At 44.4% G+C, this 19,467-nt stretch overlaps 1 protein-coding gene across 1 annotated transcript in view; it reads right to left on the reverse strand.

Annotated features, from left to right (window-relative positions):
- LOC147661090 (olfactory receptor 52K2-like) overlaps positions 1 to 18,253 on the reverse strand; it is a 43,241-nt gene extending 24,988 nt beyond the window's left edge. Inside the window, exons 1-2 of the mRNA XM_086951330.1 lie at positions 18,160 to 18,253; positions 16,625 to 16,856 (exon numbers count right to left, since the gene is read on the reverse strand). Coding sequence (XP_086807456.1) covers positions 16,625 to 16,856; positions 18,160 to 18,253 — 326 coding nt within the window. The remainder of the gene's footprint in view (positions 1 to 16,624; positions 16,857 to 18,159) is intronic.
- Positions 18,254 to 19,467: the final 1,214 nt, after the last annotated feature.

Here is a 19,467-nt window from a genome sequence, read left to right on the forward strand (position 1 = left end):
TGGGACTCGGCTGATCCCAAGATGGCTAGTTGAAGTGTTGGCAAAAAGATCTGGTAAAATGTTTGGGGATATGGTTTGATAACACTCTGTCATTTGGTCCCCAAATCAAAAGGTTTGTGGGAACTTATTTTGGGATCATGAGATCTCTGAAGAAATATCTGCATCTCATTTTGATCTAAGCTAAGAAAACAGTCATTCTAGCACTAATCACATCCTGTATCCACCATGGCAATGCACTGTATGCAGACCTTCCAGAATATCTCCTGCTTAACCTTCAGGTCATCCAGAATGCAGCAGTTTGACTCCAGCTCAATTTACCAAGAAGGGCATGCATCAGGCTGCATCTTTGGGATCCCCATTGGCTGCCTATTAGGGAGAAAGTGAAATTTAAGTCTTTGGTGCTGGATCGTGCTGCCCTTCATGGCACAGGTACTATTTACTTGAGTACCAAATTTAGTTTCTACAAGCTGCTAAGACAACTTTGAACTTCCAATAAATTCATGGTATGCACCCCCAGAATTCATAGACAGAGAGCTGGAGGCAGAACACTGACTTTATGTTGGCCAACGGCATGGAATCAGCTCTCCCTGGAATTACGTGCTTTAAGAGATCAAAGGCTGTTTGAAAAGAAACTGAACATCATTTTTTTTCCCATTAAATTGAGCATGCTTTCTTTCTGACCTTTCAGCTGGTCCTGCGCAGGGACACTCTCTGGAGTAGAGGCACGTATTATAAGTTCCAATCAATTTCAATTTTAAGTAGGAGTGTATGAAGTTGTACAGTGACAGACTTACAGAAGACTTGCAACTTCAAAACCTGCTGCATAATTTACAAAGCAATCACAATCAGCATTTCCAATTCTCTTTCGGACAACCTCACCATGTCTTGTGGTTCTTCTCATAAAACTGACAGTATACTAAAGGGTGTAAAAAAAAAATAATACGGCATAAAGCCTTTTCAGTAACCCCAGGCGGAGTTCGTGGAGTTTGCACTACACGAGTCTATGCAAAGCTGGAAGTAACTCTGCAATGCTATGCGGAGATACCCAAGCATAAGAAGATGCTTGTTCTGTATGTTCGCGTACGCTCACGCATGCTCGCAAGATGTTTTTGACATTCGGCAATGCGGATTGCTTGTTTGGGGGAAATATCGAACAAATTTCACCACGCGGTCGCCAATTGGTGCGGCCATCTTGTTTTCCTTGTATTTTCATGGTTCCTGGCCTCTTTTTCATCCTTCTCTAATCTTTTCAATTGTTTGCTTTTACACTGTTTTTCTGATCTTTTTTTTATTTATTATCTATCCCTCTCTCTCCCTAAATGTATATTTTGTTTTTCATTTCTACTTTTACTGTGTTTTTTTACTTTTTCTACTCTTTTATATTACTTACTTTTTTACTTTCCTACTTCTGGTCCTGCCTTTAATTTTTTACTCCTACATTTTCTATTCTGCCCCGTCCACCCAGAACCATAGCTAAGGCCGCTTCTACCTCTAATAGTAAGTGGAAGGGGACGGCGTCTGTACCCAAGAGCCTCCTTCCTCCGACAGACGGCGCCAAGAATTGGTGTAGCCCCGGGCCCTTTTCACTGAGGTGGAGGTGGCTGCCCTTTTTTTTTTTGTACAGCGCCACCCCCCCCATAACCTTAGCAGCAGGTGGCAGTGTTGGCTCCGGTTACGATACCCAGGAGTGTCACCACCGGTGGGCGAGGCTGCGCGAGCAGTGTTTCAATGCTTTAGGGTCAGCACACTCATAACCAGCTGACTCAGACATTTTGGACCGGGAACAGGACCTGCTGGACATGCTAGGTGTTGAGATCGTGGGGCTTAGTGAGTTGCTAATTATAGTAGTATTGTGTGTTCAGTTCTGTGTTATTGTTTTTGCGAATATTATTTTTTCTCAAATAGCAAGAATGCTGCTGCTTGCATGCAGGTAAGTTACATTTAAATATCTTATGTGATTGTTATTCTTCTAGATACTAGACCCGTGCTCGGGGCTTCAAATCTTACTTGTTTGCAACTTTACGCTAGCTTGGGCTGATTATGTAAGAGAGTTTACAGAACTTAAGTTAGGTAATGCTAGAGAGTCTCTAATCCTTTCCTTTGTCCTCCTGTCACTAACATAGTGGTGGATTGATAGGTAGTTTAGTCAGTTAGTATTAGTTGGTAATTTTTTAGGGGTCTGCATTATGTGTCCTCTGTCACGTCACATGCGGCAGAGTGCTGACTCCAGTCCTTAGTAGAACCTTTTGTAGTTTGTTAGTGAGTGAGTAATATAGCAACTAAGTCTGCATGAACAAGGGTACTCTGGTTAATGACCTCATCTTCTATACCCGAAAACGGGCATGCTGGCAACCCGTGCTGTACGCCACGCCGCGAATAACAGGATCTAAGAAAACACTGCATTGTCTTAAGCTAACAACGTTGCCCTCGCCATCCCTCAAGGCCACCACCACTATCACTTTCTACAATAATGGGATCATCCTAATACAAGCATCTAATGACAATCTAGCTAAGATGGGCAATATCTACCCCACCCTCAAAAAAGCAGTTTACAGCAACGCCACCAACCCCTACCAAAGCACTACCTCCTCGATGAGTTTATCTAGTACTACATCTCTAATAGTTGTGAGTTCTCCACTCTCCTTAAACCCCTCCCCATCTGGTGACCCCAGTAACGTATCGCCCATGTTAGGACTATGTCTATCCTCTAATTCTCCCTCTCAGCTGCCTGACATTAATTCAGACGCAATCCCTTCACCGACTATCCGTCCAATACAGGATGACTCTCTTGCTGGGTGGACCCCTCAAGCACCACAGTCTCGTCGACTATATTGCATTGCCTCATCACCCATCCCTTTAACCCTGCCCTCCTTTAGGCTAGAATCGGGGAAACGTTCCACATCAACCCCTGTTCTACACAAACCTCAGCTCAATGACCTCCCCCATCGAGAAGACTACAACCTCAACGTCAAATGGTCCTCTAGTACCCACTGATCAGCTCCCTACTCAGGAATTATACTCCACCACCACAAACCTCATAGGCTCTCTCCAAGTCCCCCCGATGCCACTGGACTCTCCTTTACACTCTACACCCCCTCTCCCACTACTCAGATTTGACGATGCACTTAGAGGACAAATCTCAACAATTGCTCCTTCTCACGATGGAGCTACATGACTTGAAAGACCTAGCAAATGATCTTTTCACCATGATGAGCTCTCTTTTCAGCTCTACAAACTGGCCCAGAACATCCACTATGGATAGTGAGCACAAAGTTCAGCTGTTAGCCCCCTTCATTATGAACACTATTCCCTCCCAACTCTGCCCAAGGAAAAGTGAGTGCCACCCTGCGTCCAATGCCAATTCTACCATGACCCAGCCGAGGCAAATTCACCCCATCCTTCCAACTCGGACAGAGAACCTCCCCGCAATCTGAGATGCAGCATCTCTGACAACCTCAGCAGGCTGAACATCTCCCAGACTCTCTCCCCCCTCACCACTACGTCTCAAGTGTGAATTACTAAACTGCAGATCAGCCAATAAACACGCATCAGACATCTTTGACCTCATCCAACACAATGACTTAGCTATTATCTTACTCACTGAAACTTGGTTAAATCCAGCCTCCACCCCTATCTTAGACCTCCTAGTTCCTCCCTGTCATGATATTATGAGGCTTGATAGAGCGCTAAAGACGGGTGGAGGGCTAGCTTGTATCCACAGGAACACTCTCTTGATCTCTGACGTGGAATCTTCTTCCCCTTATACTTGTGAATACCTAGGTCTAAGCATCTCAAGTAAGAACCTACCGATCTGCAAACTGCACATCTTCAACCAACCCCCTGGGGACAACCTCCATTTATTGAACAATTGTTGGAAATCATCTCTAGTAATATCGACTCTGCTGTATCACAAATCCGTCTGGGTGATTTCAACCTGCATTGGTCTAACCCCAATTATCCAGCGGTAGGCTGCCTTAAATCATTTCTAAATGCTCATGAATTGACTCAGCACTGTAACAAACCAACACATGCTAAAGGAGAAACTCTTGACCTCATCATCTCCAAGGAACAGACTATCACCTAAAACTCCATAACCCCTTGTGACTGGTCTGACCACCACAGCATCCTTTTCTTTATTAACAGGGAGGCGGTGATGAAGAAGACTTAATCTCTGAAATCAAAGGTATGCAAAAGGGACCTCGGATCAATAAACCTCTGCAATCTCGCTGACCACTGTAAATCTGTCCTCTCCTTTCAGGCCAACTAGAACGAGGTGCAAACACTCACTGACACCTACAATTCAACCATTACCTCATCATGGATGACATTGCACCACTCCAACTTAAAAATGCCTTATCTAAAATATCAAACCATGGTATAACGATAACTTAAACACAGAACGTCGCAACCTTAGAGCAGCTGAATGTTCTTGGCGATTCAATCCCTCCTCAGACCAACTAAAACTACTCAGAGAGGTCAGGAGCCTCTACAACAAATTGATCAAGCGAGCTAAGACTTACTATTTTAGACTACAATTAGACCAAGCTGCAAACCGCCCCAAGAAACTTTTCAAATTGGTCAAACAGCAATCTGTTTCTACTCCAATTCTCTCAGACCCAGTTGGCAACCCTCCCTCCTGTGAAGATTTTGATGCCTTCTTCACGGAGAAATCACAGCTCATCGCTATTGACCTCGCTTCTAAGAAGGCCCTATTATTACCCTCCTCTATTGCCACCTCACCCTCTGACCTCTTTGAAAAGTATAACTCATCCCACCTGAACACTAAGAACAATGCGTCATGGGGCACCTTTTCCCAATTTACTGAAAAACACATCAACAAAATTCTTCAGACTATCAACCCGTCCAACCACTTCTGTGACCCGTTGCCCACAACCATATTCAAAGTGATCAAGTTCGCTCTCATCCCCACCTGGACGAAGATTGTAAATGCTTCCTTAGCGCAAGGCATGGTCCCTCACTGCCTAAAAGCAGCTAAGGTCTCACCTATTCTACAAAAAAAACAAATCTGACAAATCCGAACTCAATAACGTCTGTCCCATCTCCAACATCCCCACTCTAGTGAAACTCCTTGAAAAATGTGTTCAATACCAAATCTGTGCTCACATAGAGAAGTACCAACTACTAGACCAGCATCAATCAGGTTTTCGGAGGGGGGACAGCACTGGATTGGCCCTCACACACATTATGGATGACATTTTAAAAATGCTTGATCATAATGATTCTTGCATACTGATCCTCCTGGACCTTTCCTCAGCTTTCAACATGGTTAATCATGAAAATCTCCTATCCATCTTGCAATATAGAATATGTTTCTCAGATTTGGTGCTTCTATGGTTCTCATTCTTCCTCCAGCACAGATCACAAAGATTAAAGGCAAACCACTCCGTCTCCAAGCCTTCCTTAGTAATCATCGGGGTCCCCCTAGGATCCATACTTTCTCCCATCCTCTTCTACCACTTCTTGGAACCTCTTGCTAACGCACTAAACTCCACAAATGTTTTCTTCTACATGTATGCCGACGACACACAACTCTAACTGAAAATGTCTTCCCTGAAAAATATAATCTCGCTCAATACTATCATAACATCTACTCAAAATTGGTTAACCCAGAATCATCTCTTGCTCAACTCTTCTAAAACTGAGTTCCTGCTCATCTCCCCATCAAATCACATCCCCAAGCTAGATCTCTGGCTAACTCACTTCACTGCCTTCAGCTGCACTCCGATTATCATAGACTCAGCCAAATCTCCCGGGATTCACTATGGACAAGCACCTGAATATGAACAATCACATCAGAAATGTTTGTAAAGGGACAAACCACTTGATAAGGACTCTTAGAAACATCAAACCTTTCCTGTCACAAAATGACTTCAAACAGGTGGTACAACCACTTGTCCTGTCGAGGTTAGACTATGGCAGTGGTACTCTCTGCGGCCCTCCCAAATACGTCTTGACACCACTAAGGGCCTCACTGAACTCCGCAGCAAGACTAGTTACTGGTGCCAAACAAAAGGAGCACATTTCACCAGTCCTTAAATCTCTCAACTGGCTACCCTATGAATAGACTTTCCTGTTTTCAGTTTCTAGTTTTGGTAAATTCTGGTGGGGTTTTTTCAATGTCTTCAAGTGGCTTCAATACCTAAAAAAACTGTTGTTATCAGTTGTTACACATTTTTGCTCCACTAAAAACAACAGAAAAAGTGTTTTTCCGGTGTTTATGGAACATTTTGCTTTTATTATTGCTTGCTTTTGGCATTGATAGAACATGGTATATGGACAGTGTATATGAGGTCCAAAAAGACTATGCAAAGTAAGCTTATTGTAGTACACCATACAATATTTCTTCAGTGAGTCTTTGATCATGTGCGCTTGCTCTTTCCTTCCCATGTAAACCTCTGTGAAAAGGCCCTCTCAACATTGGCACTTAAGGAGGGCAACGCAAAAACAGCCAGTACACAGATTGTTAACTCTGGCCGCCAACATAGCTTTCCGTGCCAATACTGGTGCACTTGAAGATTGCGATTCTCAGGGCAGGTTCTGCAACATTTACATTGAGCTGGGCACTTATGCCCTCAGAGTTATTAAAGCAGTCAAAAATGAAGTAGCACTTTTGAAACTACGGAGGAAATTCCTCTTAACTGAAGGGATCTAGAACTTATACAGAGTACCACAGTGAGGTTTCATTGACTTCAAATGCCATTGGTGGTGAAGGGACATTTCTATGCATCATGGCAAGCCATTTCTCATACATTGTCACATAAACGTTTCTGAATTGCTCTCCAACATTGCTTTTCTTACCAAGTGGCAAGCACTCTAACATGGAACATGTTGCAGTGTCAAAGTCACTAAAGGTGTCACCCAGCCTACTCTCAAAGAGATGTTTCACATCTACACCAATTATGCTGAACAGTTGGCAGACAAGGGTTTTTTGAGACTCTAGTTTTTTATTATGTTCACTACAGCAGTTATGTTTTCCTGTAAAAATCTAATAATACAGTAGAGTGCACTTTTTCACATCACTATCTTTATGCTACCAAAGATCCACACATTTCTTCCCTTTGGTATCATTACTCAGTAACAATTCTGTAAATGGTTGCCACATGGATAATATAGAATTCATAGCCCCTTGGACTGAAAAAAATCAGCTAAGGGACACAGTTAGGATGACTCTTTCTTTGATGTCACACAAAACACAATATTATAAATATTCACATTTTAGTTCCTGTGCATAAGAAAACAGTGCACCAGAATGGACTAAAATGTCAATAGCAACCCTCATTAACTCTGAAGAATGTAAATATGCTTTCAGCATACCATGTAACAAGTGGCAAGGATCTCCTAAAGGGAATCACTTCAGCTCGGGTGTCAATTTTGACAGGTCATCACACAACTTTCTAATATACGTAGCTGAATCACTGCAAATACAAACAATATCACTTGAATCTTTGTTGAACTTGGAAAGAACCTTTTTTGAGAGCATTCCAGGTGTTACTGCCTTCCATGTTTTCCAAAAGTATGGTGTCATGTTTTCACCACTATCCCAGATGCTTGGTGATAGCAATCTCTATACATATACTTGTCACTATACCTTGCATTGAATGTTTAAACCCTGAGGTGTTGGCAATTCACCTACTATCAATAGTGACCCACTCAAAACTGTGGGCTGATGTATTAAGGGTTTTTATCCATTCTCTGTGGGTAAATGTGATGACACATATTAGGAAAGATTCTCATGAAACCAGCTATTTTACCTATCAGTGAAAGAATCAAACACAGCCAAAAATCAAATATGATTTTGATATTTCCTGATTCTCTACATTTTTTAGAATAATTAAATAACACCTAAAACATGCTTCTAAACCCTGCAACCTTAGACCAAAGACCAAAAAACTGAAAAAAGCAGAAAGAAGAAGAAACAATATATTAGTGGCATTCCTAAACAATAAAACTCAAACAGAATAATTAAGCCCAGTCTTTCTTACCGCTAGCTTGCATAACAAAGTTACATTGTACTGGCCCCTTCAGGAAGAAAAAAAAAGACTTTTCACTCTCTTTTCCCTTTCTTTGAATGGTATTTAGTTTGTGGTTGTGCAGGTGTTTTTTCAGTGTTCATATGTTTTCACTGGTGAGAGCTATTTCTCTTTCAGTGGGGTTTTATCAGTTATTATAGGTCTAAACCTAAAACCCCACAACCTACCTATGTAGTACAAATCCAGCTGAAGATTGCAGTTCTAGCACACAAAGCCCTTCACTTCAATACTCCAAGGTAACTTTACCTATCTTGTGGGGCGAGAGCATCAACAAGCGCATCTACTTTCTTCTTGAAACCTTGCATCTTTAGCAAAAAGAGAACTTGTCTCTGAGATTTCTCAGGTGCTGCCTCAAAGATTTGGAACTCTCTACCACCAGAAGTACGCAAACTCACCTCGACAACAGCGTTCAAATTGGAAACCAAAAGATTCCTAAAGAGCAAATTCTTACCCTAGTGGGTTAGACTCACGGGATTGGGTGACTTTTGTTATTATTACTATGGTACCTTCATTTGATACGGCTTGTTTACTATGTATATTACTGCCCCTCTCTTGACCCGCTTACTCTTGTTTATTATATGATCCCCTTTTTTTGCTATGCATATTATTGCCCCCCTCATGGCCCGCTTACTTCTGTTTACTGTATGAGCCCGGTCTTTTACTAATTTGTTGTTGTCATTACACTCTTGGTCTCTCTTGTAAAGCGCTCTGATATCCTTTGGGATCTAGTTCGCGCTATATAAAACTTTACAAATAAAAAATAAAAATAAGTCATCAGCAGATCAGCAGCAGCCAACCGACAATTTGGTGAATGCAAATTTATGCATGTGTCCATCTATGCATTTTTGAGGACCAAAATAAATGGAAATGAAGACTTAGTGATTAATTGGGAAGTCAAAGCGGGTTGATTCATTGATGATTTCGAATGAGATTGAAACTTAGACGAAGCAAATATATTTTTGCCAATTCATTTCCAATGTCTTTGGAATAGGTGGGCTAGGTCAGGTGGTACTTAGGTTTAGGATTCTGGAGTCAGAATGGAACACTAAATTAATAAATAATAACTAGACGGTCCGCGAATCCCGCAATACTACTACTCAATCAGATTAGCTAGGTCAATTTTATCGCAATGGTAGTTTCCAAAAATGTTTTAGAACGTTTTTTAAATTATTTCATTTGTTTCACACCAATCATCAATGTTTGTCTCTTTCTTTATTATATCTTACATGATCAGCAGCCAGGGGCAAGAAAACGACGGGGTCTGAAGTGGGAGCTAGAGATGCCTCCCAGGGCCAGGACCGCTCTTCTACCGAGGGCTCTGCTGCTGGCCCCAGTAGGTCCTCCTGTTGTTAATATTAATATTTACATTTCCTTACTTTTACTGCACCTTATTTTTCTGAACTAATATTTCTGTTTCCTAATTCCATTCTTTACCAAATCATCTTCGATCTATCTGTTTCTAAATTATTGGTATCTCTGCCTTTAACTGCCTCCGACTCTGTACTACTACTATTAGTCTGTCTGTACCATGCCCAGTTGGCCACTCTTTATTTTTTAAAAGTTTTAAAACTCAGATTCATCAATAGATCTAGCCACTGAGTCAAGTCCTTTGGGTTGTCCTCTTTTTAACCTTGATAGGCTTGTTTTCGACAATTGCCACCAACAAAATGCCCAACCAGATATTTTCCTATTTTTAGGATAGTATAGGACATACTAACACTTACTACTAAACTCTAGTACCCAGTTTGCACTAGGGATGTATGTGGTGTATGTATTTATTCTATTAAGCATTTTCAATCTTGCTAGTGAAAAAGAATAAACAGCTTGAGGCGTATATGGCATAAAAAAAATGTGTAATGTTTTTTGTAGGCATACCGACCACCTGTGCCGGAGCCAGCGGTGGGGCAGGCGATGCCAACCAGGAGGGAGCAGCGGATGAGGGAGCAGCGGATGTACCAGCTGCCGCAGTGGTGGGTGAGCCAGCAGCAGTGGCAGGCAGGGGTACGTTATACTTATATTCCTTACGTATTAGTAATAGTTGCACACTTGCTGCAAGGGTGTACACGTCTTGTTGAGAAAGACTAAGTTCTTCTGAACAACGGATGAAGAAGACACCCTTTACTTGGCATTAGCAATAGCATTAGCAGCAGTAGTTGAGTAACTAATTGCCTTTTCTATCTGACTTCAACTCAACTGGGAAAGTTTTATGGTGAAGGCTAAGAGTCAGGCAACCTTGATGGATGGGTTGAACGAAAAGGGTAAGAAGGAATGAGGGAGGAAGGATGGGTGAGATGTACTATATGACTGGCAGAGAAGGATGCGTGGGATGCATAGGTGGCTGATAGGAATCGGATGCATGGGTCGTTGAAGGATGAGTGGAAGGTGAAAGAAAATATGTCTGCCTGGGTGGGCGAAACTATATGGGTGATAGGAAGACTCCTCCAGGGGAGTTATGAGTCAGACTCAAAGGCAAGCAAGGAAGGACACATGGGTGGTGGTATAAAAAAATGACAAATGTATGTTGTTGGTGAAACTAAGGTTTGTTGAAAGATTAAGAAGAATGATAGACATGTTTAATTTGGATGCCTGGATGGTTATTCAATCATCATAGCATAGGTAGAGACTGTCACTGGATGTAGAGTCTTTGAAGAGAGTGTAAAAGAAAAAATAAACTGTGCCAGAGTAGCAAAGCCAAGGAGAGTAGAAGATTAGAAATAGAAAGATATAAGGCTAGAAGATCAATGCAATGATTGATAAATGGAAAAATCGCTGGGACGAGAAAGCAACGGGATTGTTTTTTTGCAACATTTTTGATTCAAGGTTGTATTTTCAGAATACTCCCTTGACTCAAAGTAGTTTGCCAGCACAGCACATATATTGTGTATGTATGTTATCAAATTCCTCCCTCCGACTCAGAGGCCCACTCCCTACCTATGTCACTTATTTTCGACTGTATCAGCCTGCCATGGGTGGACTATTGGCTGCATGGCACAATCAATCAAAGTGCCTCATGTTGTCCCATATATAATCAATGATCATTTGGATCAGATAACATCTACTTTGTTGTAGTAGTCAGGGTCAAAGATAAATGGAGTAGTTGCCATTGATGTAACAGAGAATGGCCGCCCATAATAGAAACATAAGGTAATTGTGTAGTTGTAGACTTTAGCTTCCCCACCTGCTGACAGTAGTAAATAAAAAAAAAACTTGAGTCTGCGACACAAGTGTGTTTGCCTAGGCCGCAAGCTGACTGGGCTGGAATGCCTACAACAAGGTTTATTTAGCTAACCAAGAGAGAGAAGAAGACTTGTCTATTTCATAGGGCCTAGTAGTAGTAATGGCTGAAACGCCCACAAATTGTAGAGGCCAAGGAAGTGGGAGGATACCAGAAATGTTATGTACTGTGCTTTTTAGTGTTACTGTTTTGCTAAGAGTATTGGTTACAATTGTCTTTTTTCTTCCTTGATATAGTTACTCCTTCCTAATAAAAAGCACATCCAAACAGAAAGAAGTTGGCTGCTATGGCCCAGCGCCAGGAGCTGGAGGCCATTCGCAAAGAATATCAGCGGCTGGTGGTTCCTCTAATGCCATGGGCCCCAGCCAGGCTCCCCCAGTGGTACGGCACTGCGGTCTGGCAGCCGGCCACCGCACTTCATTCAACACTGCTTCCCCTCCATGTGGATGTAATTGTAAAGCATTCAAGCACTGCATGTTCCTCTGGGTGCCGTGCCCAGAGAAGCGGCTAAAGGTCCTGGAGAATAACAAGCTAGCCCACTGCTAGAACTCAGTCATATTGCCCCTTTTTTAATCTTTTTTTTTGCTGAGTAGAAATTGGACGTTGGGGAAAAGTTGGGGTTTATATTTATTATGGACAATGGACTCGAGCAAACATTGGTTGGACTCTTTCCTTATCTTTGGACATTGGTTGGGATTAAGTGGGGTCAGGTGTTGTGGGATTTTTACATTGCTTTATTTTGTTAGGGGAATACATTACTTATACTTAAAGTTGACATACAATGTAAATGTTTTGTGGGGGGTTACTCTTTTACTTCACACGGTTTTCTTTGCTGAGCAGCAGCCAGTTTTTTATTTAAATAGTCCGCCTATAGTGTAACACACGAACAGATAGATGTAGTTTTCTCACTTGTGAGTGACATCTCCTACTAGTACTGTCGGTCTCTCCTCCTAATCTATGAAGTCTGCAACTGGCCTCAGAACGGTAGGGTGTGGGTGAGTGAATAAATTAAATCATTTCCATATTGTTAAGTATGCCTCCCCCAAACTTCTTCTGCTACCTGCGATTGATGTTTACTTGAACTTAGGAAGAGCGATCGCTGCATGGTGATGATAGTTTGGTTCCCCAAGATGTCATGGTGGTGGTGGTAGTAGTAGTAGACACGCAGTAGCATTTGCAAAAAAAGAAAATTAGACAGTCAGTCGCCTGAGGGATATTTGGGAAGCAGTAGTAGAATGAATTACAGTTCACAAGAAGGCTGCCAAACAAGAACCCACGATGATGAGCAATTCTAAAGTAAAATAAAACATAAGGGTGGTGGGGATAGCCTATTACAAGTTACAAACTGTAGTTGACTTGACCTATAAAGTGGACAAGCGTAACCTATAGTGCTGTAAGGATGATAAATCGGTGTTGGCAATAAATTATGATAGATTATGTTCCTCCTGAAAGAAATTGAATTTCAAATACTGAGCATGGGTGGGCAAGCAGAAAAAGATCCTTGCCCTGCCTTGAGTTAGTGTTGCTTTCACCACATGCCCTCCAGCAAGTGTGTGAAGAATTATTGGTATAAATTAATTTAATTTAGTCATACCTCAATATAAATCACACAGCCCGGGGGAAGAGGGTTAGGGTTTGATGAATTATTGTGAAGGGGTATTTGAGGGAAAGGTTGTACAAAGACAAACACTACACATGGACAACACAAAATCTTGGTAGACGGCCATCATAATTCTATTAAGGGAGAAAAGGGAAAGCATGCATGATCATGACTTTTTGGTTAATGATAAATCAAATGAAATAAAAGAAGACAATACAAAAAGGTACCATGTTATGGTCAAATTGGGAGTTGCATCTCGACACTCCTCTTGGTCCTTCCTTCAATGGACGTTCCGTATGTCAATCTTGGGTGCCACTGCCGAACTGGGGGATGCCGATTGGTAATGTAAGTGTGAGTTGTTTTCCCAGTATAGCACAGGGTAAATGCCAGCCTGTAAGTGCAGATGGAAAAACAATAGAGATATTGAAAAATCGAGGAGAAAAGTAAAGTTCAAATGCATAAATTATGGAGGAGTGCAACAAGATCACTTTCAGAGGCGGCATGGCTAAATCATGACTACTCTGTTTCCAGCATTAACCTACAAGAACAACAGGACAGAGCATGCCCGTGGCGTTCAACGAACCTCCACTTAGCTTTGATTTTGAGCAAGACAGAGCACCCAATGCAACAACATGGGATTTTTCAAAATAACTAACTAAATCAATGCATCAATGTCAGTCATACCACCACACTACTGACTGACTGTGGCGAGTATAGTATGGTCATCATCTTCATGGTGTCTAACTCTGTAGAGTTCTGAGTTAGTACAGAATAGATTCCATATTCAAAAATGCAATGGATCGGCCTGCAGTAGAAGTACAATTTTAATATTAAACAACAAGAAGGGAAACATTGACCTGAGTCACTTTTTGTGTGTGTAGAATAAATACTAGTAAACTTCATGCACAACAACAACAACACAAACACCAATCACTCCGAGTCAGCGTCCAATGCATCCCATCATCATTACCTGTTCTAAAGGGTCAGTCCCTCTCAGCTTGGAAAGGAGGATAGCTATAGTCAAAGTTCTTGTACTATTCTCTTCAATGTCTGGCTTGAGGGAAACTGATTTAGGGAGAGTCAGGAGGAGTGGATTTGATCAGGACTTGTAGGAGTGGACTTACTTATTTGATGACTGCACACAGTTTCAACTTCAATACGGCAATAAAAAAGTAAGACGGTGGTGATGGATTTGTTTTGATTCGAACCAGAAAGACAGAGACACACACAAATAATACAAGTAAATAAGGAAGAAAGAAACTAACAAGTTGAACGCCTAGTTGTCAGGGAAGTAGAGCTTGTCCTCAAACTCTTGTGGTTCACCCAGAAGTAGGTAATCTAACAAATTACTTACAAGAACTAAGACACTGTCATAATCTTCCTGCTGTGCTACTTCAGGTATTGTGTAATCCGGTGGTATAAAGTGCTGATTAATTTTTATCATGGTTAACCTCTCCACATTGTGCGGCAAGAGACTGGTACATTTCACTGTTACAAGAACACCAGCAGCACTGAAAACATTCTCAGAAGAAACTCTTGCGACAGGGCAAAGCACAGAGTTTAGCCTGGAGAAGGGAGCCAACACCGGACAACATGACCACCCTCAAGCTTGCCACCCGGAAGCACCACCAACTGATCCGCGGCACCAAGAAAACTGCATTCAAGGACCGGCTGGATAACAACGCACACAACAGCAAGGAACTCTTCAACATCATGAAAGAGCTCTCCAACCCCAACGCCGGAAACAACGACATCACCCCATCGCAAGAACTCTGCAACTCCCTCGCCTCCTACTTCCACAACAGGATCGCGGACATACACAACAGCTTCAACACCCAACCGACGAACGCCACTTCCAACTCGACCGAACCACCGCCCCCCACCACCACCCTCCGCGCCTGGACCCCGATCTGCACCGATGAAACCGTCCGCATGATGAACTCCATCCACTCCGGATCTCCGACCGACCCCTGCCCTCAACACGTCTTCAACAAAGCCGACGCCGTCATCGCACCCCACCTGCGGGACATCACCAACACCTCCTTCACCACCGCCACCTTCCCTGAGAGCTGGAAGCATGCCAAACTCAGCGCTCTACTCAAGAAACAAACAGCGGACCCCACCGAACTCAAGAATTACCGCCCCATCTCGCTGCTCCCGTTCCCAGCGGAAGTCATCGAGAAGACCGTCAACAAGCAACTGGCCGCCTTCCTCGAGACGAACGGATCCCTCGACCCCTCACAGTCTGGCTTCCGAGCCAACCACAGCACCGAGACCGCCCTCATCGCTGCCACCGATGACATCCGAACCCTGATGGACAACGGAGAAACAGCGGCCCTCATCCTACTAGACCTCTCCGCGGCCTTCGACACCGTCTGCCACCGCAGCCTAGTGCAGCGCCTCAGCAACGTCGGAATCCAGGAGAAGGCACTGGAATGGATCATCTCCTTCCTCGACGGAAGAACACAGAGAGTCCGTCTACCACCGTACAAGTCAGAGGCCACCGAAGTCATCTGCGGCGTCCCTCAAGGATCCTCGCTGAGCCCAACCCTCTTCAACGTCTACATGAGCCCCCTCGTGGCCATCGCACGCCAACACAACCTCAACATCATCTCCTACGCCGACGATACCCAGCTGATCCTCTCCCTGACCAACGACCCCGCCGCCGCCAGAGCCAACCTTCACGAAGGAATGAAAGAGGTAGCCGAGTGGATGTCGACCAGCCGCCTGAAGCTGAACTCGGACAAGACGGAAGTCCTCATCCTGGGATCCTCGCCCTCTGCCTGGGACGACTACTGGTGGCCCCCCGCCCTGGGCACCGCACCCAAACCGACAGACCACGCACGCAACCTGGGCTTCATCCTGGACTCCTCCCTCTCCATGACCAAGCAAGTCAACGCCGTCTCCTCGTCATGCTTCAACACCCTGCGCATGCTACGGAAGATCTTCCGGTGGATCCCCACCGAGACCAGGAAGACTGTCACCCAGGCACTCGTCACCAGCCGACTGGACTACGGCAATGCCCTCTGCGCCGGAACCACCGCCAAGCTCCAGAAGAGACTCCAACGGATCCAGAACGCCTCAGCCAGACTCATCCTCGACATCCCACGACACAGCCACATCTCCGGACACCTAAGAGACCTGCACTGGCACCCGGTCAACAAGAGAATCACCTTCCGTCTCCTTACCCACGCACACAAAGCTCTTCACGATCAAGGCCCGAGCTACCTCAACAACCGCATCAACTTCTACGCTCCCAAACGAAACGTCCGATCAGCCAGTCACGCCCTCGCCGCCGTCCCCCGCATCCGAAGAACGACAACAGGAGGAATTTCCTTCTCATACCAGGCCGCTAAGACCTGGAACTCCCTCCCGACCGACCTGCGCCTGACCCATGACCACCTCACCTTCAGGAAGAAGCTCAAGACCTGGCTGTTCGGGTAGTAGCAGCACCCCCGCCCCCAGCGCCTTGAGACCCTCCGGGTAAGTAGAGCGCTATATAAATGCCTATGATTGATTGATCGCCAGCCTGCTGAGCACTGGCTATCGGCCCCTTTTTCCAAACCAATACACCAATGGGTTTTGATCAATATAGACCTCTGTTGGGTCATCCAGACAGGCCTGGCCCATCTGCTTTATGCTCAGGGGTGCTCCGCTTTGCTCAGCCTCTTTTGCCTTTGCTTCAGCACTGGACCTAACAAGCCCTAGCCATACATACCATTCCTGTGCCAATTTAACGGGGCTGATGATCCTGTTCTTGCTGTTGTTGATATTGTTCTTGGTGTTGTTTGTGGTTTTGACTGCTGTGAGACAACCGCACTGTCCTCAGGCTCTGAAATTGAACTTGACGCCGGCTGCCCTGCAGTACTTGTTGTGGGCTGGAGTAGCGAGCCTTTAATTCCCAGCCTTTCTTTTTCCAAGCAACTGGCTTCCGCAGCTATCCAGGTTTTATACTTGGCAATATCCACTTCTGAAAAAGGAATCAATGTGTTAGTGTTCAGTACTGCTTTGTACCCTGGATCCAGAATCGTTTCAGAAATGTAATGGTTGGATGACACAATGCCTCTTTGAACCCTTGTATTTTCAGATATGCCTAGGGTTAAGCTCTAGACCAACTCATATGCTTCTTTTTTTCCTCCACACCTGCGTACATTGCAGACACCCCCTTCAGCAGCTGTTCCTGTAGCATGTTCAACAATGGTATAGCTTGGCCCATAGTACAGTATTCCTTGCTGACTTATTGTGTGAAAAGCTCGAAAGGAAGTAGCAGCTCTGTCAGGCATATAACTAGGCCCCATTGGTCCATCTCAACGGTCATGCCTTTCACAGTAGCATCCCCACTTTTGATGACATATTCATTGATTGGTCTATACTGCTCAAACAGACGTTCAAGCATGTAATAAGTTGAGTTCCAACGTGTTGCCACCTGCTGGATGAGTGCTTTAACTGGCACTCTATGCTCACGTTGAACGATCCTCTCCTGCTTCCGGACTTTAAAAGAATGGCTGAAATGTGTGCAGATTATTCTGCAGGTGGTCAGCAAACTGCTGACTTGGTTTTCTTTTTTAAGAAAGTCTTGAATAATAATGTTAATGCAGGGCACAAAAAACAGGACCCTGAAATTGCCACCATCGTACATGGCCCTAACTATATTACTGCCATTGTCAGTGGCAACACAACCAATGTTAAGCCCTCTAGGTTGAAGCCATTCAAAGACCTTGCTGTTAAACTCTTTCAAAATGTTTGCAGCAGTATGAGATTTCTCCATGGCAAACATGGCTACAGTTGCATGTTTCCGAGTGGCATTAAATCTCAGCAGTGTTAACACCTGCAGATATCTTTTCTCTAATCCCCACATGTCAGTTGTCAGGTGGATAGTGTGGACAGCACTCTGCTGCAAAACATGTCCAAGCAATTCCAGCACATTGCGATGTAGTGCTGGAACAGTAACTCTGGCGAAATAGGACCGGCTGGAAAGCTTCTATTTTGGGCAGATGGCTGTCGCAAATTCAAAGAAACCCACCCCTTCCGCAAAAGAGAAAGGTAGAAAGTGGAGCGCTATACTTTTAGCCGGTTTCTCATTGTACAAATGTGCCAATGGGTGGTTGCGTTCGTACTGCCCCTCTGACCTAAACATGCTGAGAATGGTAGCCTGGATTTTTTTCTTTTCTGGTGCCACTGATGGAGGTGACATCTTCTTGACGCCGGTACCACTGCACTGCTTGGGACACGGCTACTTTGGGTACCAGAGAAAATGTTTCCCTCTTGTTCACCTTCCACCATAATTGGATCTTCTACTCCTTCATCCCCACCAACAACAATGGGTGCAGTTTTTTGGCTGCTACGGTGCACCTTCCACTGGATCATGTGGTGTTTTTTCAGATGGATTGTTTGGCCTTTGGTACCATAGTTTGTACCAAGCTTACCCTGACCAACATCTTGTCCACAAATGTAGCATATCACAATGTTCACCTCCTTTCTGCAAAAAAAAAAGAAGTCCCCAACTGGGGAGGTCAACTTTCTGGAGCTGCTGGTGCAACTTTCAATGCTAGATGAACTGGTAGGCGGGAGAGGAGTTTGACTCTCTACAGTACCTACATCTACTGCAGTGGTTGTGCTGGATATAGGTCGCTGCCGGGCCTTTGCAAATGCAAATATGGAAGCAGGAGGTGGTGTTGATGGTATCTGTGTTGGTGGTATCCATGCCACATCCCTCCCAGCAATTTTAGATAGGGTAATGTTGGTCTCCACTGGGGCGTGACTAATGTCCTTGATGACTGGCTGGTCATCATCATCCTCCTCTTTTTCTACATCTACCTCCATAACTCTAAGGCTTTCTCACACATTCCTTTTCGCTAGCCTAGTCTTGTGGCATGTTTCACTCTCAGACTGAGGTAGTGGCTTCCAAGTGACATGTAGATCTTCAGAAGGGAGACTTGCAGAAGAACTTGTTGGACTAACCGTCCTTTTCCTTGCTAGGGATCTAGAAGACAATGGGAAAGAGTGTCTTGTTCTTCTTCTTCTTCTTCTTCTTCTTCTGCAGGAAGCTCTATTTCCTGAATCGCCCCTACTTCAAGAAGAACAACTACTATTGTGGGTGGTGGTTGCAGCTGTTGTTGTCCAATTATCTGAGTTTCCAGCGTTGATTGGGTACTACTTTCCAATACCGATAAGTCAATTTCAACATCACTGCTCATTAGCATTGTCGTGATTAGACTGGCTGCCTCTGTGACAGACATGGGCTTGGGCCTAGGTTGGTGGGGTAGGTCCACTGATATTGGAAAGGGGCGACCACTCGGTCCCCCCGAACGTATGGCGGAGTGCCTCGATCCCCCCGGGAAGCCATTTTTGGGCGGGAGGCGCGTCTCGGCTGGTATGCCCGAAGCGGCGTAGCCGGGGCGCGCCTTTTCCCGCCCTAGAGTGGGCTGGCCTAGACACTGACGCAGCCAGCCACGCCCTCGGGGCAGGCAGGGGCGGGTTTACGCCCGCCCTGAAGACGGATAAAAGGGACGCAAGACCAGAAGACGTCCTCTTGTTCTTGTGCTCTGAAGCTGCACCTCCTCGCTGCACGTGAGCTCGAG

This window comes from Lissotriton vulgaris, unplaced genomic scaffold, assembly GCF_964263255.1.
Source record: "Lissotriton vulgaris unplaced genomic scaffold, aLisVul1.2 SCAFFOLD_235, whole genome shotgun sequence".
NCBI classification, from domain to species: domain Eukaryota; kingdom Metazoa; phylum Chordata; class Amphibia; order Caudata; family Salamandridae; genus Lissotriton; species Lissotriton vulgaris.